Source organism: Hemiscyllium ocellatum, chromosome 19 (genome assembly GCF_020745735.1).
Source record: "Hemiscyllium ocellatum isolate sHemOce1 chromosome 19, sHemOce1.pat.X.cur, whole genome shotgun sequence".
In the NCBI taxonomy this organism is placed as follows: Eukaryota; Metazoa; Chordata; class Chondrichthyes; order Orectolobiformes; family Hemiscylliidae; genus Hemiscyllium; species Hemiscyllium ocellatum.
Genome location: NC_083419.1, coordinates 6,821,569 through 6,846,010, shown reverse-complemented (window position 1 = coordinate 6,846,010; position 24,442 = coordinate 6,821,569). Strand labels below are relative to the sequence as shown.

Sequence of the window (24,442 nt, the reverse complement as noted above, 5' to 3'; positions counted from 1 at the left end):
GCCACATCTGAATATTCTGATTAAAAATGTAAACTCTCCACCTGATCTGCTTGCATTTAATCTGTGGCAAGGTATGTATCTGAACCAAATCTGGAAATCCCTGTCCTTATGTAGCATTCATTGTCAGCTTAGATATTGTTGACATTTTGCCACTGAGACAGAGGTTTGTGGTTGAAATTCTGCTCTGGAGTTGAGAATCTTTTAGATCGATATGTTGGTGTAGTCTTGAGGAATGTTGTAGTGCAGTCCACATTGGTGGAGGGGTCATCTTTCAGATGAGGTGTCACATCAAGGCAGTATTACAGTTGATCAGAGCAGAATGAAAAGTTGTTCTATTGTTGTAGGCTATTCAAAATCACCAAAAAGAAAAAGAGTGACCATCATTCATGCCATTGTTGGTAAAATTTAGTTTGGAACTCGATTAAGAAGCAAAATTAGCCAGCTACAAAAGTTAAGGATGAAACATTGGAGGATGTTCTGTGTAAATAAGCATTGTAGGGTGTCCTGTGTAAATGCACTCTTTCTGTACCTTGACATATATCTTGTAGTTGTTGTTGCAGACCCAATTCTGTTACTTCTCTTTCTTTTCTCCTTCCTCTTGGTCCCAGCCAAATCTTCCTCTCTGGCATATATTTCCTTTCCATTTTTGCGATTGGAAACATTTTTGAGTGATCAGGATAGATCTGCAGATGGATGGCAGAATTGGTTATACACTAGATTTGCTTGGGTCTGAGGGATTGGCCAAGCTAATGGAACCAACCATATAGGAGGAAATAAAGCGAAGATAACTTGTGCCTGGCCACCAGACCCACAGCCCACACAGAGCACTTGACAAGAAGGACATGCTCTTTATTTCTTCATTTTTCTGCCTTTATATTTCTATGTATTGGTTTATTTTTCTGTGTTTGAAAATGGCACCCAAGAGTGGTGATAGTATACAACACTTTTCACTGTACTTTGTAACAATATACACGTGGCAATAAATAAATTAAAGCAAATCAGATAAAGGTTTTCAAAGTTTGTGAGAAGATTTGTAGCTCGGATGCTCGTTGTTGTGGTTCTGTTCGCCGAGCTGGGAATTTGTGTTGCAGATGTTTCGTCCCCTGTCTAGGTGACATCCTCAGTGCTTGGGAGCCTCCTGTGAAGTGCTTCTGTGATGTTTCCTCCTGCATTTATAGTGGCTTGTCTCTGCCGCTTCCGGTTGTCAGTTCCAGCTGTCCGCTGCAGTGGCCGGTATGTTGGGTCCAGATCGATGTGTTTTTTGATAGAATCTATGGATGAGTGCCATGCCTCTAGGAATTCCCTGGCTGTTCTCTGTTTGGCTTGTCCTATAATAGTAGTGTTGTCCCAGTCGAATTCATGTTGCTTGTCATCTGCGTGTGTGGCTACTAAGGATAGCTGGTCGTGTCGTTTCGTGGCTAGTTGGTGTTCATGGATGCGGATCGCTATCTGTCTTGCTGTTTGTCCTATGTAGTGTTTTGTGCAGCCCTTGCATGGGATTTTGTAACTACATTGGTTTTACTCATGCTGGGTATCGGGTCCTTCGTTCTGGTGAGTTGTTGTCTGAGAGTGGCTGTTGGTTTGTGTGCTGTTATGAGTCCTAGTGGTCGCAGTAGTCTGGCTGTCAGTTCGGAAATGCTCTTGATGGATGGTAGTGTGGCTAGTCCTTTGGGTTGCGGCATGTCCTCGTTCTGTTGCCTTTCCCTTAGGCATCTGTTGATGAAATTGCGAGGGTATCCTTTTTTGGCGAATACATTGTAGAGGTGTTCTTCTTCCTCTTTTTGCAGTTCTGGTGTAGTGCAGTGTGTTGTGGCCCTTTTGAACAGTGTCTTGATGCAACTTCTTTTGTGTGTGTTGGGGTGGTTGCTTTCGTAGTTCAGGACTTGGTCTGTGTGTGCGGCTTTCCTGTATACCTTTGTAGTAGCATTTCTTAACTTGTTTTAATCTCTTAGGCTTCAAGGGCATTATAAATATTGCTGCAATTCTTCTTTTGATGGAAGGGTACTTCAGGATATGAAGACCAACAATGGAATCTCTTTCTTTATCTTTCTGTTGTAGATTGTACCAATATTGAAAGTAATGTCTTCTCCTGTTTTGTAGGGTACCTTGGATACACAAGTGGACTTTCACTCACATGTATGATTTTCTTCCTAATTGTTGTAAGTAATAATTCTATGTCATTCAGTTAAACCAACTACGTTGTTATAAATAAAAACAGAAAGTGCTAGAAATAAGACGAAGATATAGAAGCAGAAGTGGCCATTTAGCCCATCTCATGTCATTCAATGAGATCATGGCTACATTGTTATTTTCTCCCCCAACTTGAATGGTTCCCAGTGCCGTGGTCAGTTTGCTCATCCTCTCTGTAGTCCCCATTCTTGTCCACACAGCTTACAAGAATACCATAATGTTGGATAATTATAGGGACAGAGGCTCCTCAAAAGCTGTCCCTTGGGTCCCCATGCTTGCCTCACTTTCACCCTCCTGTCCTTGGTAATAGGCCGACCTTTGAAAGGCCTAACTTTTGGAGTGTGATTGCCTCCTGGAACAAAGTGTCCAGGTTTCGGGTTTCCCTTTCCCCTTGCAGTGCAACATCTGTCGCTCCAAGTCCAGCTCCTCAACTCTAATCTGAAGTAGCTTGAGCTGGAGACACTGCAGTTACTGGCAACAACTGAGGAGGGAGGAAAAACAGGATTAACATTGCAAGTAAGAAATAATTTGCTACTTGGACTCTTTATTTATATTTTAGGTTTCCAACATTTATAACATATTGCTTGTATCACTTTGTAGTAAGACCAATCTCAAAAATATGTATATAATATATAGTAAATATCTAGATTGATTAACATTAAATGCATTTAGGCAATTGTGCTTATTATCATAAAAAACCATGATTGTTTGCTTTAATTTCAGGTTATCTACAAATGGACACAACTTTCCTGTGATACTTCAGTATCAACTAATATTACAGACCTTGTTTGTACAATTACGTGTACACCAAAAAGTTTTGTCTGGAATGATAAGGTATCAGTCTTTTGCTTTCATTACTTGATAACTGTTTGAACTTGAAAGAATGCCAGGGTTTCTTTTACCTAAAGTAATATCATTAGGTATTCCCAATACTAAGAATACACATTGGGTACAAGAATAAGAAAGGTTTAGAGGGATAAGGGCCAAATGCTGGCAAATGATATCTGATCAGCATGGATGAGTTTGACCAAAGGGTCTGTTTCCGTGAGATACAACTCCATGACTGTATGTTGCCATTGCAATAAGATGTGTTGGGAGATCTCGCTGTAATTTTTATGATTATGAATGTTATATCAACACGTGTAGAGGAAGACAGGGCAAAATGAATGAGTAGCGAACAATGTTCCTTACGCATTGGGGTGTAGCAACCTGGATGCAAGCAACTCCGAAGTTATCCCCTTTAAAGTGCTACTGATGGGCCGGTTGTACAACAAAATTAAAAACAATCCAACTTCAAATGAATAGGCCACACACAAGACAAACATTGTGTGGGGGAGAGGGGGGCTCATGGATAGTTAATCTGCAGGACTCCTTTGTGTCCTGCAGACATCAGCTCCACACTGGTGCTGGAAAAGATCTTTGAGCAGATTGCTGGTAATCGCTGAAGAACAAGAAGTTACAAATGTTGACAATATAATTTAACACAAAATTCATAACCCTGCTAAATCACATACATTTAATCTTATATCTATGTTTCTGTGCCCTAGCCCCCCGTGACAGCTAGCAAATTGAGTACATCAGTGCTGGCTTCTTACTAGTTGTAGTTTTGTGATGAGTGTGTCACCAGCGAGGTGACATTTATTGCCCATCCCTAAATAGATCCCAGAGTTAAGAGTCAATCGCACTGCTGTGGGTCTGGAATCCCATGTAGGCCAGACCAGGTAAGGACAGTAGTTTGCTTGCTTAAAGGACATTAGTGAACTGGATGGGTTCTTTCCAACAAGCAGCAATCGCTTCATGGTCAGCATCATACCCTTAATTCCAGATATTTATTGAATTCAAATTCCACCATCTGCCGTGGTGGGATTCAAACCCAGGTCCCTGGATAACCGGATTAACAATCCAGCACTGATAGCCCTGGGCCCCTTCATCTGCCCCTGGTGGGTGGTTAATTTTGAATGATTTGACAGAGCATGTGCCAGTACCCATTTTTCCCAAAATGAATTAAACAACTTGCTCAGTTTAAAATTTTCCCAACAGTACAGTGTTTTATGAAGTTTGTGTGTGTGTGTGTGCGCACGTGTGTGTGTGCGTGTGCATATGCGTGTGTGTGTGTGCACGCACACACTCAGACGCTTTGTAATCTTTTAAGCTTATTTTGTAGTTGATTTTGGTTTGTACTTATATGGCAGTTTGAATTATTGTTTTATTTTCCAGACAGTTTATGCTTTGCCCACTATGGCCTTTGCCTTTGTGTGTCATCCGTCAGTACTGCCCATCTATCGGGAGCTTAAAGAGTAAGTATATTCAGTTCAAAATGTATTTAATATGAATTTGTAACTAGTGGCCTTGAGTATAAATTGAATATTTTTGTTTTTCAGTCACACATGCAAAAAAATGCAGGTTGTTTCAACGATATCCTTCTTCTCAATGTTTGCCATCTACCTGCTTACAGCAGTATTTGGGTACCTCACCTTCTACAGTAAGTGTTCATATTTTCTTCCCAGATTCAAAGTCCTGAAATCAGACAAAACTGAAAGAACTGTGGATGCTGGAAATCAGAACCAAAAACAGTAATTGCTGGAAAATCTCAGTAGGCCTGGCAGCAGCTGTGGAGAGAAATTAGAGTTAATGTATCGGGTCTGGTGACCCTTCTTCAGAACGTTCTGTGGACTCCTCAGAGGAAAGGTCACCAGACCCGAAACATTAACTCTGATTTCTCTCCACAAATGCTGCCAGACCTGCTGAGCTTTTCCAGCAATTTTTGTTTTCATTCCTGGAATCAGAAGATGGTTAAAGCAAAGGAGACCATTCGGCCATTCTGCTTATGCTGTCTCTTTGCAAATGTAGCTGAGTCAGACTTACTCCCCTGTCCCTTCCCTTTTGCCCTCCACTTTTGCAATTCCTCTTAAAGTGCTTGTCCAGTTCCCCTTAGAAAACTATGATTGAATTTGCTTTCCCCTCCTCGGGCATCCGCATTCCCGATCCTAATCTGCATGAAAATATATTCTCTTATCATCATTGCTTCTTTGCCTATCATCTTAAATCAGCATCTTCAGATTCTTGACCCTTGTGTTCATGAGAAGTTTCTCCCAACCTGTTCTGTCTGTATTTTACATGATTTTTGAATAATTCTATTAAGTCTCTTCTCAGCCTTCCCTTTGAGACAAGTCGATCAGGCTGCCCAATCTATTCAAATAATTGAGGTGCCTCAAATTATTCTCGTCAGTCTCTTCTTTGATATCTCAAAAGGCTTCACATCCATTCTAGGTGCAGCACCAAACATTGTACATAGTAGTCCAGCTGAGGCCAAATCATTGTTCTCTCAAGGTTTAGCATGTCCTCCTTGCTTTCATAGCTGGTGCCTTTATTGCAGCATTTGCCCCCATTCCCCCCCACCCAGTCCACCTTCTAAATTTTCTCTGTTCATGTCCCTTTTAGTTTGTATTACCTGAGCTCCCCTGCCTATAAATTGAATTGCTGTTGAGACATTATCATGATTTCATTAAATCTCGAAAGATTGTAAAATGATTTCCAACACCACCACTGCATTCCACTATTGCTCAACATCACAGCAGAGTCAGTCAAGATGCTAAAGTTTAACTTCTGAGGGGAATTGAAATGGCATTGGCTTTAGTTCAAAAGCAAGCATCAGAATGACTCATTACTGCCTCCATCTAGGCACACTTCAATTACTTTGTCAGATTATTCAGTTTTCCAAATTAATTAGTTCTGAACTAAAAGTGCATATTTATTTTCCTGAAACCACCAAAAAAAAGAATTGGATTTCAGTTTGCCTACAATTTTTACAGTGAGGGTGTGGTAGAGTCGCAAAGGAGCTAAGAGTTAATATCATTGAAACTAAAAAAATACTGAGAGGCCAGGGCACAGTGGACGAGAAGATGTTTCTACTAGTATTAGAGGCTAGGACCTGAGGGCATGGCCTGAGAGTGAAGGGAATGACCCTTTAGAACTGAGATGAAGAGGAATCTATCCAGCCACAGACTGGTGAATGTGTGGAACTCCATGTCACAGAAGTCTACAGAGGCCACATCAATGAGTGTATTGAAGCCAGAGATGGATAGCTTCTTGATTAGTAAGGAGATGAATGGTTACAGGGAGAAGGCAGGAGAATGTGTTCGAGAAATATATCCTCAATGATGGAATGTGGAGCGGACTCGATGGGCTGAATGGCCTAATTCTGTTCCTAATCTTATTGTCTTATCATAAGGATGTTGGTTTGTTTGAGGTTATGGGAGGCCAGTACTTTACTTTGAAATGTTGTTGAGGTGAAATATAAGAACAAGGTACAAGAGGAGGACATACAACCTTTTAAAGGTTGCTTCTCCCTTCAGCAGGGTCATGGCTGACCTGATTTAACTCTCGACTCTACATTTGTGCATGTCCCCAACAATTTTTCATTCCCTTATTCATCAAGATTCTATCTACTGCTACTGTAAAAATATTTAAAGGCTCTGCATCCACTGCCATTTGAGGAAAGGACTCAAAACACTCATAACTCTCCAAAAGAATTTTCTTTCTCTCTCATCATTGTTTTAAATGGGTAAACCTTCATTTTTAAACTGTGACCCGAAGGTCTGGATTCTGCCATGTGATTCATCCGAACAGTTGTCCTCAGGATGTTCAAAATCCCAGTACTCTTATCTTAAACACAAGACAGAAAGTAATCGGACTGACGTTATTTTTGTTTTCCCCCATTACTTTAAAAGCTGACTCAGTATGTAACCAAAACAATATTTGCATTTCTTTCGTAATGGGTGTGATTCATTTCATTGATCCTGAAGGTAGGAGATTGGTAATAAATTATGAAACAATCATAATGAGAATGATACTGCAAAATTTCCTAGGTTTGTTTGGAAATCGATAAACAAGCCAATGACAACAAGAAATAATTCTACACCTGGTTACTTTTTCTTTCCTCACAGACACGGTTAATGAGGAGCTGCTTTTATCTTACCGTGATCATCATGACAAACTCATTTTGATACTTCGCTTGGCTGTAATAACAGCTGTAGTTCTAACTGTTCCAGTCCTTCTGTTCACAGTGAGTATTACCTGTTAAATTTAAATCATCTGATCAATTTTGTCTTAAGAAATTTGTTCCAAAATCAACAGTGGTCCTCAGATTCCTTTCCCTTTGCGTTCTCACAAAAAGCATCATTCTGTCGGATAACCTTCAACAGTGATGCTTCAGCAATGCAGCTCTTTTTATTGTGTATTTTGCAGCTGGTATTTCACACTCAGTATATCCACAGTCTCACAGAGAATGTTGGAGAAATTCAATCTGCTGCTATCTACAGAAAGAGAAACAGTTAACATTTCAAGTTCAATGTGACTCCTTTTCAGAACATAAGACTTAGGTGCAAATAATTTGGCCGTTCAGTAAGACCATAGCCAATTACTTGTGGTCTCAATTGCATTTTCCTCATTCCTCCCTTAATTCTTGATTCCCTCATTTACCAAATATCTGTCGCAGTTAAACAGGGTGAAGAGGACATTTGGTACGCTTGCCTTCACCGGTTAGTGCATTGAATATAGGAGTTAGGATTTCATGTTATAGAGTCATAGAGATGTACAGCACGGAAACAGACCCTTCGGTCCAACCCATCCACGCCGACCAGGTATCCCAACCTAATGTAATCCCACCTGCCAGCACCCACCTCATATCCCTCCAACCTCTTCCTATTCATACACCCATCCAGATGCTGTTACGGCTCTACGGGACATTGCTGAAACCACTTTTGGAATACTGCTTTCAGTTTTGGTCTCCCTGCTAGCAGAAGGATGTTGTCAAATTTGAAAGAATTTAGAAAAGATTTACAAGCATGTTGCCAGGGTTGGAGGTATTGAATTATAGGGAAAGGCTGAATAGGCTGGGTTTTTTTTTCTCTCTGGAGCGTTGGAGGCTGAGGGGTGATCTTATAGAGGTGTATAAAATCATGAGAGGCATGGATAGGGTCAATAGATAAGGTCTTTTTGCTGGGGTAGGGGAATCCAGAAGTAGAGGGCTTAGATTTAAGGTGAGATGGGAAAAGTTTAAAAGGGACCTAAAGGGGCAATTTTTTAACACAGAGGGTGGTGCGCTTATGGAATGAGCTGCCAGAGGAAGTGGTGGAGGCTGGTACAATTTCAGCATTTAAAAGGCATCTAAATGGATATGTGAATATGAAGGATTTGGAGGGATATGGGCCAAATACTGGCAAATGGGACTAGATTTATTTAGGATATCTGGTCGTCATGCTGAGTTGGACAGCATGTTTCCATGCTGTACATCTCTATGAGAGAGACTGAATTGAAGGTAGTTGGCTGTCCTACTGATTATCTTAGTAGAATTTGCTAAATGCAGGTGTCATTTTTATTTGCACAGGTCCGCTCTTCAATTGTCTTGTTGGTGTTAAAGGGGAAATTCCGATGGCTCCATCACTTTATTATTACATTCTTTCTTCTCGCTGGTAGCAACCTTTTGGTTATATACATTCCATCGATAATGGATGTATTTGCTGTTATTGGTAAGTTGAAGTATCTATTTTAGTGTATGCTACGTCACAATGTTTTGAGTAACTTAATTTTGTTTTCATTGTGCTGTGTTTAATAAACCTTTCAAATGATCTTTCTTTTCTGTGGTACAGGCTCGACTTCGGCTAACATGCTGATCTTCATTCTTCCTGCTGCCTTATATTTAAAACTTGTAAAGAATGAGCCTCAAAACAGCAGGCACAGAAAAGGGGTATGTATATTTGAGATTACGTTTTCATCAATTTTAAGATTTCGGCATGTTAACATTGCTGCCTAGTTCGTTCTGAAAAATACTTGTATCGCAAGCCTGCTTCCCCTTGCACCTTCCTTCTTCTAAGTGCCGACCTTTTCCAGTGCAACCATCCTGTTCTGAAGAAGAGGAAAGCTGTTCTGCAGCTAAAGCAGGAATCCAATGTATATGTCTCACAGTTAATAGGGGGCTAGCTAGCTTAGCGGGCTGCGTAGTGATGATGAGTGATGCTGATAGTGTGGGTTCAATTCCCACACCAACTGAGGTTACCCTTAAGGACTCTCAACCTTTTCCCTCACTAGAGATTTGGGGAACCTCAGGTTAAACTACCAGAACTCTCTCTCTCTCTCTCTCACACACACACACACACACACACACACACACACACACACACACACACACTCCCCCCATTTCTAATGAGACAGCAGCTTTATGATCTGGTAGGACTTTACCTTGCAGGCAACTGAGACATAGAACATAGAAAAATACAGCGCAATACAGGCCCCTTGGCCCTCGATGTTGCGCCGATCCTAGCCCACTATCCTCCATATGCCTATCCAATGCCCATTTAAATGCCCATAAAGAGGGAGAGCCCACCACTGCTACTGGCAGGGCATTCCATGAATGAGCTAGACATATCTTGTTTGAGCTAAACATATCTAGCTCAAACAACAGGGGGTTCAGTGTATGGGTAGAGGCAGGAAGGTGGTGGCTGATATGCTCAACATTCTCCTAACTTACTTTCACATTAGCAGTGGGAAAGCTTGTTCAAAACTAAACTAAAGCACATCAGTGACCAATTAAGGATCTCTTCTCCCTCTCTCCTGGTATTTTGTTATGACTTTAGAACCTCTGCCAGGTGGGAGGATCTCTCACTGTCATACTTCCACACATGCGCGCACACACACTCTCACTCACTCACATTCTTCCCATGCCTGCATGGATTTTCTCCATTTTCCACCCAAAATCCACAGCTGTGCAGGCTAGCTGAATTATTTGTGGGTCTGGGTAGGATGCTTTTCGGAGGGCCACTGTGGACTCGATCGGCTGAATGGCCTATTTCCACGCTTGGTGTTCTATGATTCTACCCCATCGTCACACCCCACTTCCCAGAGACCAATGCCTGTTCCTGCCTGTAGCGAGGGTGCGATCTGCCTCATCAATCCTGTCTTCCCATCGCAAAGGCCCTCAGTGCAATCTCAACCACCAAGTGTAGCTTCAGTAGTGGCCACCATTCCCGGTGGCACTGTTGAGCTACAGGCCTTCCAATTGGCCATCAACTCTTCATGCGTCATTGATGGGATAGCAGCCACTTTATCGTTTACTGCTGAGGAGAATTAGCCAGGGGTCAGCCTGACAACTGAAGCAAGTTAGCACCTGCTTTTGGCCCCAGTGGTGGGAACCATGCTGGTCCCTTATAATCCATTCTGAGCTGTATTGAGCGCTGAATAGATGCTGCAGTCCAACATGTGGTATTGGATTAATTCTTGAGTTTTCAACCCAGAGACTATTTGATGGGAGGAATTGTCGAGTTTTTTTTTGTAATAGATAGCACAACAAATGCTACAGGTTAATTATTTAGAATCCACATTGACATGTTTCCTGCAATGGGTTTGTCTTTGTTGTTTAGGCCGAAATGATTTTTCAAATTTGTTTCTGGAATGTGGCCATCACTGGCTAAGTCAGCATTTAATGCCCTTCCCTAACTGCCCAAAGTCAGCCACGTTGTTATGAGTCTGCAGTCACCTGTAATCCAGCAGTTCCTTTCCCTACAGGACATTAGTGAACCGGATGAGATTTTCTGACAATCAGCAATGGTCAGCATTGATCCCTTTATTCCAGGTTTATCCCACCATCTGCCATGGAGGGATTTGAACCTAAGTCCCCAGGACATTACGTGGGTGTCTGGATTAATAGTCAAGTGATAATACCAGTAGGCCATCACCTCCCCATATATGTTATCATAAAGCAGTATTAATAGCATTTTGCAATGATTGAACGTTGTGCACTGGCATCTTACTGATGATGCTAGCAATTGATGCTCTTAATGCTCACTCTGCTAAAATGTCAAATCTGCAAATCCTAGCAGAGTGGCATCAGGCACATCTCTCAGAAACGCATGCTGCTGATGATTTAAATACTGACCATCACTTACTTCAGTGAATGAGAGGTAATTTACCTGTGATCTCTTACTTTATCCAGGCTATGGCTTTTCTAGCTGTTGGGATAATATTCATGTTCGTCACTGTACCATTGATCTTTGTTGAATGGAACAAAAGAAGCAGCAACAACACCAGCACAGGCAGCTGTTCTGGCCATCACTGATATTAGTAACGGGAAGAAGACAAGGCAAGCTTTCTCAGCAGTACAAGGCCTCTGAAGATACTTTGTTCAAAACATTGTTTGGATCATCAGAGGTTATGACACTTCTCGGGGTTTTTTTTGCACAATGGTCATTGCAAGAAAAGACAGCCCTATTAAAATTTGGATAATGTGATCGTACACTCAGACACTTCGGAAGCTGCAGTCTTCATAGATGGACAACGATAAGTAAATTTTAATTTTGCCCATGTCTCAAAATTTCATAACTTTTTTTTTAAAAAGGGATTTCCAGTATTAAATTCGAACTTGCTAAAGAGCTCCTTGAAGTGTCCAGTATTTCCCGAAACTCTAAATGTCAATGTATTTCTTGGATTTTTTTTCCTGCTTTTTGGCAGATTATTTTGTCTTAATTAGGCTTTTTAGAAATTGATTTAATTTCTTTGGAACGAATACAAAGCCTAAACCTTTCTGCCCAGCCTCTCTATTATCTATTTTAATTTGGCACATTGTTGTACTTCAGGGAAATTTGTCCTACCTTAATTGTAACAGGACTCAATAATAAAACATGGTTGAAATTATTGAATTAGTGGTGCTGCCTGAACTGCTGTGCTCTTCCAGCACCACTGATCCAGAATCTGGTTTCCAACATCTGCAGTCATTGTTTTTACCTCCATGGTTGAAATTACGTCCTGCTACACAATAACTTAATACATTTCTCATAAATGCCTCTCTTTGTAATATTGGTGGAGACAAGAGCATTTTCTGGATTATTATTTGCCTGTTACTGAATTGCTCCATTGTTAATGGGGCATGTTAAACCTAGAATGATTGTGACACAGAAAGAGGTCATTTGGAAAATTGAAAGAATCAAGGACCAAAGGGAATAAGTTCAGAATAAGGAGATCACACACTTAAAACAGAGATGAGGAGCAATTTCTTCTCTGAGGGGAGTGAATCTGTAGAATTCCTTACTGCATAATGTTTTTATGTTCAAGGTGGATATAGATTTCATATCAGGAAGAGCATCAAGGCTTATTTGGAAAAGACAGAAAATGGAGTTGAGGATTATCAGATCAATCATGATCTTATTGAATGGCAAAGCAGACTTGATGGGTTGAATAGCGTACTTCTGCTCTGATGTCTTACAGTCTTGGCCCTTCATGTTTGTAATGGTTCTCTAAAAGAGCAGCTGATCTGGACCTACTCTTTTGCCCATTCTCTGTGGCCCTGCAGTTTTTCTTCAGATGTAGACCTAATTCCTCTTAGAACCTGCCTCCACCACAATCTCAGGCAGCACATTCCAGATCCTATCCACTCAATGTGTTTCTCTTCATGGTGTCTCTTTTTTCTTTTAACAGTCCCCACAGGTTCTCAAACTTTTCATTGATCGAAACAGTTTCATTCTGGCTACTGAGTCTAGACCCCTCATGATTTTGAATGTATCCATCAAAACTTCTGTTGCAGGAGTTTTTTTTATTCATTGACAGGATGAGGCTGTGTCTGGCCAGGCCAGCATTTATTGCCCATCCCTAATTGCCTAGAGGGCAGTTAAGAGTCAACCACACTGCTGTGGGCCTGGAGTTACATGTAGGCCAGACCAGGTAAGGATGGCAGTTTCCTTCCTTGACAAACATTAGTGAGCCAGATGGGTTTGTCCGACAATTGACAATTGATTCATGGTCATCATTAGACCCTTAATTCAAGAGGGCAGTTAAGAGTCAACCACACTGCTGTGGGCCTGGAGTTACATGTAGGCCAGACCAGGTAAGGATGGCAGTTTCCTTCCTTGACAAACATTAGTGAGCCAGATGGGTTTGTCCGACAATTGACAATTGATTCATGGTCATCATTAGACCCTTAATTCAAGATTTTTAAAATTGAATTCAAATGCCATCATCAGTCATGGTGGGATTTGAACCTGGGTCCCCAGAACATTACCTGGCTCTCTGAATTAAAAGTCCAGCACTAATACCTCTACGCCATTGTCTCCTCATCCAGCTGCTCTGAACTCATTTATCTCAAATATAATGCTGCAGACGCTTTCACTGTCTACAGTTTTTCTCCTGATATTAATTATTATTTTTGTGTCAATTTTCTTTATTTGTACATGAGTGTGATTGTGGACTGTCCTTGAGAAGGTGGTTGTGATATTCCAATTTGAGAAACACTGCGTTGAAAAATAATTTCTGTAGTCACAATCTTGGTCTCAATATCAGTTGAGACACCAGGTTGAAGATCATTTCAACACAAGGACTGATTTAGACATCGCACAACCCTGCGATACATTATGACTGCAGAATGCAAATATTCTGCACCTGTGACTTAGATTAAAGTATAAATCTGTATTTGTTTTAATATACATGAAGTAATATTCACTTTGAAACAACTTTCTACTAAAATCCGTATACTGTTCATGTTACAGTGTGTATAAAATCAGTATCTCATGGCATACTTGTAAATCTAATTTTTTAAAATTTTGTATGAATTTACTTTTGTTAAAGGTTTGTGCGAAGATTTGTAGCTCGGGTGCTTGTTGTAGTGGTTCTGTTCGCCGAGCTGGAAGTTTTTGTTGCAAACGTTTCGTCCCCTGGCTAGGAGACATCATCAGTGCTCTGGAGCCTCCTGCGACATGACCAGCTATCCCTAGTAGCCACATACTCAGACAACATTTATCAACAAATGCCTAAGAGATAGACCACGGAACGAGGACATGCCACAACCAAAAGGACTAGCCACACTACCATACATCAGGAGCGTTTCAGAACTGACAGTCAGACTACTGCGACCCTTAGGACTCATAATGGCACACAAACCAACAGCCACTCTCAGACAACAACTTACTAGAACAAAGGAGCCAATACCCAACATGAACAAAACTAATGTAGTTTATAAAATACCATGCAAGGACTGCACAAAACACAATATAGGACAAACAGGAAGACAGCTAACAATCCGCATACATGAACACCAACTAGCCACGAAACGACACAACCAGCTATCCCTAGTAGCCACACACTCAGACAAGAAGCAACATGAATTCGACTGGGAAAACACTACTATCATAGGGCAAGCCAGACAGAGAACAGCCAGGGAATTCCTAGAGGCATGGCATTCATCCACAAACTCCATCAACAAACACATCGACCTGGACCCGATATACCAACCACTACAACGGACAGCTGAAACTGACACCCGGAAGCAGCAAGGACAGACCACTATAAATACCAGTAGAAACATCAAAGAAGCGCTTCGCAGGAGGCTCCAGAGCACTGATGATGTCTCCTAGCCAGGGGACGAAACGTTTGCATCAAAAACTTCCAGCTCGGCGAACAGAACCATTACTTTTGTTAAATAATGAAACTTATTTTAGCCTAGATTCCTACTTGGTGAACTAGACTGAAAGGTTTGAAATGTTGCCAAATACTTAAATTTTATTATGGCCAGTACATGTGGGACAGAGAACAACACTGGTGTTTAAAAAAAAAAGCTGTGCTGTAGAGGTGCCAGTGCTGGGTTGGGTACACAGTTGGAAGTCACATGACACCAGGTTGTAGTCCAACAGGTTTATCTGAATCACAAGCTTTCAGAGCACTGCTCCTTCGTCAGGTGACTTCTGATACTTAAGAAAAGCTTATTTATTTCATTAAAACTTTTGGCAGTTTCAATTGTTTGTGAAATAAAAATTGCAACATAAATACTGGCTTTATTGTAAAATAAAAAAATTGTATTTTTTTGATATGTCTACAATAAAGATGTACAGTAAATAATGTGGTATACAGTATAAGGTACTGTGCGGATAATCTCCCTTCTTCTTACTTTTTAATTATGTTACCATCTCTGTACGTTTATTGTGTGCACTTCAACCCTCGTTCAACCACATTCATCTTTATATTTGTGTCCAAACAACTTAACTTACTTTACTTGTTTCCCTTCATTCTCTTGGGTTCATGCAGGAATTCCCAGATGATTTAAAGGGCAGTTAGATTAATGACATTACTTGAAACTGGAACAGTGAAAAGTACTGGGCCCGAAAAGACTGTGATGTTCCTGTGGCAAGTTCCATAAACCGTTAAACAGCACAGAGGGAACTTGCATTTATATGATGTTTTTAAACCTCAGGCAATCCCAAAATACCTTACAGTCTCTTGAATTTTCTTTTAAAAATGTATTCATGGGATGAGAGAATCTCTGGCTGGGTCAGAATTTATTGCCCACCTCTAATTACCCAGAGGGAAGTTGAGAAACAACCACATTGCTGTGCATCTGCAGTCAAATGTAGTCCAGACCAGGTCAGGATGGTTGTTTCCTTCCCTACAGGACATTAGTGAACCAGATGGGTTTTTCCAACAATGGACTCATGCACATTGTTAGACTCTTAATTCCAAATCTTTACTGAATTCTCCAGAATCTGCCGGAGTGGGGCTTGGACTTGTAAGTTATTGTTGTGAAGTGTGAGCCACAATTGCACCTTTGTACGTAGCAAGATTCAACAAATAAGTAAAGATAGCTACCAGATTAATCATTTTTTAGTGATGTTGACTGAGGGATGTATTTTAGCCAGAAGTCCTCAAGATTTCTTTTTTGAATTTGAGCCCCTGGCGACTTTTTGCATCTAACGTTTACATTCACCTGCTTTTGCACCCTTCTCAAAATTGGCATCTCTGAGAACGCAGCACTGTACTGAAGCAGAGTGGTGACCTGGACACTGGGAGTAGGGAGTTCAGAACACAAACTGATCTCATTGAATGGCAGAGGAAACTTGATGGGCTGAATGGCCTTCTGCAGAGTATTGACTTAGACATTATACCCAAGACCCTTGAGTAGCACTTGAACATACAACCTCGGACTCAAAGGTGAGAGTGTTAATAATTAAGAACAATGCAGCAGTTATTATTGAAGACCTTTAACTCCTATATTCCCGCAGTTTAAATAACTAAATACCACTCAGTTCTTCTGCGGTGAACTGTGTGAATACAGTTGGTTTGGTACTCAAACCACACAATATTAATACACTGGATTGTACGATCACCAGTGGGTGGGAAAGCAGGCAGGTGAACCTGTACAAAGGATGCTATGTGATTTTACAAGTGGCAGGGAAGTCTGTAATGCCTACTGAAAGGACCCATTATCCTGCCACTCAGATATAACAGGTGCCAGGAGATGCTTGCATCCAATTTGCAGTCCAAAACAATTTTGTCCTTGATCACCAAAGGGAGCTTGCTTCCTTTCTGGGTCTTCAATGCCATTTATTGACAGCCCCACACTCTTATCCCACAGAATTCCCACCTTGTGTCCAACCTCCCTGTCTTGTCTATATGACATGCCCCCATTCCCTACCCACATCGATATGGCCTGGCACTATACTGGTTGTCCAGGCATGTCACTGAGCTCAATGTACTCAGTAGAGTGCCAACAGCGCTACCACCACTCCTGGTGGCATTACCAGTAATGCAGACTACTGGCGGTCTCCTATTAGCGAACAGTTCAACAAGGTGGCATCTTCTCGAGAATGACTGAAATTTCATCTTATAATAATTAAAGGTCCATCAACTGAAAGATTTACGTGGGACTAGGCAGCCAAGTGGAAGCAGGTTTGTCTCTGACATTTACAGGGAGCCCACCTTCAAAGTATGATCTAGACCTTGGATTTAATGTCATAATATATCTCAAATTAGGAGAAAGGAAAAGAGAGAGAGACCAAAGGGTTTAAGGGAGAGCATCCAGTACATGGAGGCTAGATAAATTGAAGACGTCTGCCAATAGTGAAACAAAGACATTTGGGGAAAAAAAATGTCACAGGTTAAATTATGCTAGGCCATGGGTTCATTGGTTGAGATAGAGGACAATTCTGCTGCTGCTGGTTGCCTTACAGACAGCGAAGGTCAAGCTTCAGGTTCTGTCCTGGATTTATTCCCTTTACAAGCTGAGAGAACTCCATAACGCACAGACAACGGTAGCCTCACCATTCGAAAAGTATGGTGCTGGAAAAGCACAGCAGTTCAGGCTGCATTTAGGAGCAAGAAAATTGATGTTTCAGGCATAAGCCCTTCATAAGGCTTATACTCCAAAACATCGACTCTGCTGTGCTTTTCCAGTGCCACACTCTTTGACTCTGATTTCCAGCATCTACAGTCCTCACTTTCTCCCAGTATCCTCACCAGGACAACAGGACTGTTTGATAGCTGGGGACACTATGAGGGAATTTATTCCGTTACTTTGGATCTCTCACCACTCAGTTCTGTCACTGAGCCCCTTTGCTGATGATGATCAATGATATTGCATCCAGTTCCCTTACTGCCCTCAGTGTTTTTTTTTCCCAAGTGATGTTCGACATAAGACATAGGAGCAGAAGAAGGCCATTCAGCCCGTCAGTTTGCTCTGCCATTCAACGAGTCATGGCTGATCAGTTTGTGTTTTGACTTCCACATTCCCAACGGCCTTTTGATTCTGTCGCCTAATAACAGTCCCATTGTCCTCTGCCTTAAAAGAATTCAATTACCCCACTTTCTAAGGCAGAGAGTTCCAAATTCACACAACCCTCTGGGAGAAAAACAACTCTCCTCTTTGTAAGGAACTTTTTTTTTGCTTTTCAACTACAAGCTACTAAGTGCAAATTGGACTGCTATATAGCGAAAAATACCAGACACTTATTATAACTTAAAGGTCAAATAGGACCATGCAACCCTAACTTTAGCTGTACAAGATTTTGTTGCCTTTTGGGGCAGTGAAGCGGATACTTTATGAGGCAAAGTAGCACCAGGAGTCTATGAGTTAAAGAAAAACTGCCAAGCAACAGCCTTCAGATTGGTCCATCTGCACTTTGTTACGGACCTGTGAGTACAATGCACTCAGAGACATCCAAAAGCCTGCAAGCTAGAAACATCGCTCCTCATCTCACCCTCTGAGTGAAAAGACAAAGCTTAGAAGACCTTAAGATGAGAGAGTGCTTTACAATAATATGTGATGTGGAGTTGCTGGGGTTGGACGGTAGTGGACAAAGTTAAAAATCACACAATGACGAGTTATAGTCCAACAGGTTTAGGTAAAAGTACAAGCGTTCATAGCGTTGCTCCTTCATCAGGTAGCTAGTAAAAGATGACATTCAACTGGTCAATGATTGAACTGAAGATCAACCATCACCCTGTAGACAACATCACTTCACCATCATTGAAAATAAAACAATCAAAGGAACTGTGAGAAACAGCTTATTCCACCATTGTCATCTGGACTTGAACTACATAATATGTTTCTCTCTATGTTTTTCCATCTATAATATTTGTGTCAAACTATCTGCTTTCATCTACCTTATTTGCAAATGTATGTGTTTATGTTTAGGGTTTTAAAGGATTATCGCTTACTTTACAAAGCAGTTCTGAACAATGTGTTTTTGAATGAATGAACAATTTATTGTCACATGTATCTCAGGAGATACTGTGAGAAGTGTTCTGTTACCACAAGCTGGTGCCATTTGAGGTATGAAAAAGAAAGTACTTAAGTAGAGTTTGTCTTCATCGACCAGTGTCCTAACATGGCTGCAGGACTTCTGCAAGGTCCACGTTTTGGGCCTACTGCAGCCAGGAGTCCCTGCTCCAAGCATCAACACCACCACAGTTGACGACCCACCACCACCAAAAGAGTCAATGCTCCAGGCCTACCATAGCCAGGAGTCAATGCTCTCCTGTCGCTGCAGCTAAGGCCCTGCTGCCATTCCAGGAGTTTACGTATGCGGCCTATTCACCAGTAGTCACCATCGACACCACTCCAGCCTCCCCACGACGTCAGGAAGTTGGAAAAAAAAGACGAAAAGGGAAGAGAGAGAGACAAAGAAAGTGGCTGGCCTGAAGCAGATGAGCCCAGCCCAAACACGACCTACTGTGCCGCCATCTTGAAATTTAGAAGAATAAGAAGAATAATGTTTGTTGTTTGTTAAAGAATAATTGTTGGCAACAAATGGAGTTATTTTCCTGTTAATGATGAATCACTTATCCTGATTATCAATCACACCTGATAATTGATGTCCTCGGTTGTGTAATCACATAGTTACACTTTTTTATTCCTTTGTGACACATGGGTATTTCTGGCTGGTTGGCAATTATTGCCAGCCCCTAGTTACCCTGAGCAGATGGTGGCAATTTGCTTTCTTGAACTGTTGTAGTCCACATGTTGCAGACTGATCCTCGATGCCCCTTGAGAGGAAATGCCAGGAGTTTGACCCAGTAACAGTGAAGGAACAGCGATATATTTCCAAGTCAGGATGGTGAGTGGCTTGGAAGGGAACTTGCAGTGGGTGGCATTCCTATGTATGCATTGCCCTTGTCTTTCTAAATGGAAGTGATTGTGGGTTTGGAAGGTGCTGTCTGAGGGTCTTTAGTGAATATCTGCTGTGCATCTTGTAGATGGTACAAACTGCTGCTACTGAGTGGCAGTGGTGGAGGGAGTGGCTGTTTGTGGATGTGGTGCCAATCAAGTGGGCTGTTTGTCCTGAATGCTGTCAAGCTTCTTGAGTGTTGTTGAAGCTGCACTCATCCGGGCAAGTGGGGAGTATTCCATCACAGTTGAAAATGTGTTGCTGGTTAAAGCACAGCAGGTCAGGCAGCATCCAAGGAATAGGAAATTCGACGTTTCGGGCATAAGCCCTTCATCAGGAAGGGCTTATGCCCGAAACGTCGAATTTCCTATTCCTTGGATGCTGCCTGACCTGCTGTGCTTTAACCAGCAACACATTTTCAACTGTGATCTCCAGCATCTGCAGACCTCATTTTTTACCCGAGTATTCCATCACACTCCTGACTTGTGCCTTGAAGAGGGTAGACAGGCTTTGGGAAGTCAGGAGGTAAGCTCCTCGCCACAACATTGCTCGCCTCTGACCTGCTCTTGTTTATGTGGTGAGTCCAGTTAAGTTTCTCGTCAATGATAACCCCCCCAGGATGTTGATAGTAGGGGAATTCAACGATGGTAACACCATTGAATGTCAAGGTTTAGACCACAGATCAGCCATGATCTCATTGAATAGTGGAACAGGCAGGTGGGGCTGAATTGCCTATTCCTGTCCCTATGAATAGTTTGGTGATGTTGGGAAGTCTTTCCCTGGAGAGAAGAAAACTTGGAGGAAATTTGAGAGGAAGTTTTCAAAATCATAAAGAATGGAAATAGAGTAGATAGGGATAAACTATTCCAATTGAGAAAAGGATTGAGGACCAGAGGGCACAAACATAAAGTAATTTGTAGAAGAAGCAAACTTGAGGTGAAAAAAAAACAAACTCCTTCATGCAGCAAGTAGTCAGTGTGTGGAATGCTGTATTTGGAAGAGTGGGGGAGGCAGGTTCAACCGAGACCATGTGCAGGGACATGTCGAGAAGATGTGAGAGTGACACTAATTCATAATGCTCACTCAGAGATTCAGTGCAGACACAGTGGGGCTGAATGGCTTCCTCCCGCATTGTAATATTTCTGACAGCATTGATGAGAGAGTGAATAACAAGGACTGATCTATGATGGTGTGCAGAGAAACTCGGCTGCAATTACTGTCAACCTGCATTTAATTTACAAGAAATGTCTGCAGAAAGCATTGGAGTAAATAATGAAAATTTATGTGAGAATTTGTGTACCTCAGCTGGCTGGAATTGCAAAGTATTAATGGGGTAACAGGCTCATCACTTGTTAGCAACTTAATAAATCTAATTTACAAGCCTCTTGACCTTTCAAACAGGCAAACCACACTGTCGCACCTTATACAAGCCTCGATAAAGGCTAAAAATTTACAGCATATTTTTGGAGCACTCCTCTTTCACAGAAACAGGATGATGTTAATTATTTATGTATTTATCCTAAGCAATCTTAACCTTAATTCATCCTGAGGGCATTATTCTGTTTAAATAATTGATTAACGGTGACTTGAGCACAGTCTCAGCTGCTCATCTCTCTTCTGTTGGGTTTTGGAGTCAGGTAGAGTGAGCGATATGTTTTGCAATTTGAACTATCGACTGGACAGAGGGTTAGCCTCAGAGTAAATGGAAATATCCAGCTGTAGGCTATTGGTCCATCGGCGCTGAAGCTGAATGTGGCAAAAATGATTGTACTGGTCAGCTTGGGTTTGGCTGTCTTACAAAACTGTGAAGACCCACAGACAGGGCAGACTTTAAGGCTGCTTTTCCGGGAAGGGAGAGATCAAATTCTCTTAAGTGTCTGCTTCAGCCAAAATTACTCTTACCAAGTGTGTTTTCCTTATGTAATCGCTTGTTCTAATTTGCCCACTTTCTCTAAGAGTGACCTTTCATGACTGTAAGGGAATGGCTACACCCTTCATGACAATCACTATTGAGACAATTTTCCTTTGAAGGGAATCCTTTAGAATTAGCAGATGGCCATGAGAGCAATTAAGACAGTTAGACTGTATCATTGATAGCTGTTTATTTGAGGTTCTATTTGACTCCAGGGAGAATCCTTTAATTCTGTAAAACGTAGCTGATTAAAATGGATTGTTTTAGTTATTTATTCACAGCATATGGGCATTGCTAGGCCAGCGTTTATTGCCATCCCTAATTAACCAGAGGGCAGTGAAGAGTCAATCCCCATTGCTGTGAGTCTGGAGTCACGTGTAGGCCAGACCTGGTGAGGATGGCTGATTTCCTTCCCTAATTACATTAGTGAACCAAATGGGATTTTTTTTCTGACAACTGAGCAACAGATTCATAATCACCATTACACTCCTAATTCCAGATTTTTTTTACTGAATTCAAATTCTAATACCTGCTAAGACAGTGATTCAAATCCAAATCCCCAGAACATCACCAAGGCCTCTCAGTTAATTGTCGAAAAGTGTGGTGCTGGAAAAGCACAGCAGGTCAGGCAGCATCTGTGGAGCAAGAAAGTTGACATTTCAGGCATAAGCCCTTCATCAGGAATGTGGGGAGTGGGGGAGGGAATAACAGAGAAGGGGGTTGAGAGATAAATATGCAGGGGGGTGGGGTTATGGGAAGGTAGGTGGGAAGGTAATGGTGATAGGTCAGAGGGGATGGTGTAGCAAACAGGTGGGAGGGAAGATGTATAGGTGGGTCAGTTCAAGAGGGTGGTGCCGAGTCAGAGGATTGAATCTGGGATGAGGTGGGGGGAGGGGGGAAGGGAAATGAGGAAATTGGCAAAATCGATGTTGCTGCTATGTGGTTGGAGGGTCCCAAGGTGGAAGTTGAAGCATTCTTCCTCCCGGTGTCAGGTGGCTAGGATTTGGTGGTGGAGGAGGCCCAGGAATTGCATGTCATTGGCCAGTTTCTTCATTTTCTCTCCCCCCACCTTATCCCAGATCCAACCCTCCAATTCAGCACCACCCTCTTGAATTGTCCATCTTACTTCCCACCTGTCTGCTCCACCCTCTGTTCCAACCTATCACCATTACTCCCCACCTGCATCTATCTATCGCCTTCCCACCTACCTTCCCCTCAATCCCATCCCCCCTTCTATTTATCTCGCAGCCCCCTTCCCCCCTCAAATCCCACATTCTTGATGAAGGGCTTATGCTCGAAATGTCAACTCTCTTGCTCCTCAGATGTTGGCTAACCTATTGCGCTTTTCCAGCACCACACTTTTCGTCTCTGATCTCCTGTATTTGCAGTCCTCACATTCTCCTCTCAGTTAATAGTCTAGTGTTAATACCACTAGGCCTCACATGAAGGAAGTGCTAAAGGAAGATTCTGACACTGTCTTGAGTTGATGGAGCCAATGAGGATGGCATTTTTACAACAAAAGTTACAATTTAGATTTGTACTTTCTTGAATATACAAGAAAGTACAAATGAAGTACTATGTAGTGAAAATACTTGAGTGAGGCTGATTTTATAATTCACAGACTATAATTTTTTTTATCTGTATGGATGTAAATTAATACATTTTTCTGCAGACCATGCAGAAAGCTGGATGAATGACTTTTGACAAGCTTTTACTGTTTGGATTCTTAGAAAAAACATATTTCTAAAGGAAGTGATGGTGGGTTATTTGTTGCTGAACTATTTAACCTTTGTGGTTTGTTGCAGCCATGATGACATCAAGAGAACAAAGTTCAGTGAAAAATATCTTGACTTAATTTTGCTCAAAGATTAGTAGGAACTTAGGGACAGAAGTGGGTCACTCAAGAATTTTATTTCCTTTAGCTTCATCCACTTTTACAACCTTACCCAGCCACAAAAGCTATCAATTACCGTTCTGAACCTTTAGATTAACCAATCCATAGCAACGTTTTGAGGACATCCACTGCACGTTGTGGCCAGAAGCGCTGGCTAACCGAACAATGATTGTAAACTTATTCCCCTTATTCTGAACTTCTCCCCCAGTCAAGTACTTCAATAACTTTAAACACTCTCATTTCACATACAATCTAATCATCTTTACACAAGAAACAATAAGCCTAGTCTAGGTGTTGTGAAGTTGAGTGTGTGTACCATACATTTAAGAGAGAGTGAATGAAGGCACCTGTCATATGACTGATTAGCAGTCTCAGAGTGTACTGGAAAATTGAAAATATATAACATTTGGCTGCTATGTTCACAACAGGTTGAATTTAACCAATCAGTTTACTGAAATACTAAAACCCAATCTAATTTGAATTTTACTGGTTTGACAACGTTGAACCAATGAGACGATCTGATGTTTGGGGTATAAAAGAAGCCAGTTCCTGGTGGTGGAAATTGAATAAAGATTCGTACACCTTGTGTCTCTCACTGTGTGAAAAAAAAATAAAAGAAGCCAGCATTCTGAGAGTTAGCAGAGAGGGAGAGTGACAAACTGCCAGCAAGAAAGACAGGTATTCAAAACACTCTCTATAAGAGATACCTTTCTCATATGAAACAAAAGACCAAAGATGACCCAGGGAGATCTACAGACAGAGGAAGGCAGACACCGTTGACAACAGCCACTGTCTGGTTTTGAATATTAAGTTCATACAATTTTAGTTGGGGTTTTTAATTGGATCAGTATGTTGTTGTAGAGTTGGAGGTGGATAACAGACCTTTAAGAGAAAGGAGGCTTAGGGCTGTAAATAGTTGTTGTTTAATGTTCAGATTTAGAGTTAAAGAATAAAATTAATACTTTAAATAGTGGAATTTAGGGAGTTCTCTGTCACTCATACTTTATCAGATTGCAAGACGAGATGAGC

General features: G+C 41.5%; 1 protein-coding gene across 1 annotated transcript in view; it reads left to right on the top strand.

Moving 5' to 3' along the window:
• LOC132824619 (sodium-coupled neutral amino acid symporter 1-like) overlaps window positions 1-11,635 on the top strand; it is a 64,557-nt gene extending 52,922 nt beyond the window's left edge. The window contains exons 9-16 of the mRNA XM_060839218.1: window positions 2,101-2,159; window positions 2,914-3,024; window positions 4,408-4,487; window positions 4,572-4,672; window positions 7,137-7,255; window positions 8,579-8,720; window positions 8,841-8,938; window positions 11,180-11,635. Coding sequence (XP_060695201.1) covers window positions 2,101-2,159; window positions 2,914-3,024; window positions 4,408-4,487; window positions 4,572-4,672; window positions 7,137-7,255; window positions 8,579-8,720; window positions 8,841-8,938; window positions 11,180-11,302 — 833 coding nt within the window. The 3' untranslated portion in view covers window positions 11,303-11,635. The remainder of the gene's footprint in view (window positions 1-2,100; window positions 2,160-2,913; window positions 3,025-4,407; window positions 4,488-4,571; window positions 4,673-7,136; window positions 7,256-8,578; window positions 8,721-8,840; window positions 8,939-11,179) is intronic.
• Window positions 11,636-24,442: the final 12,807 nt, after the last annotated feature.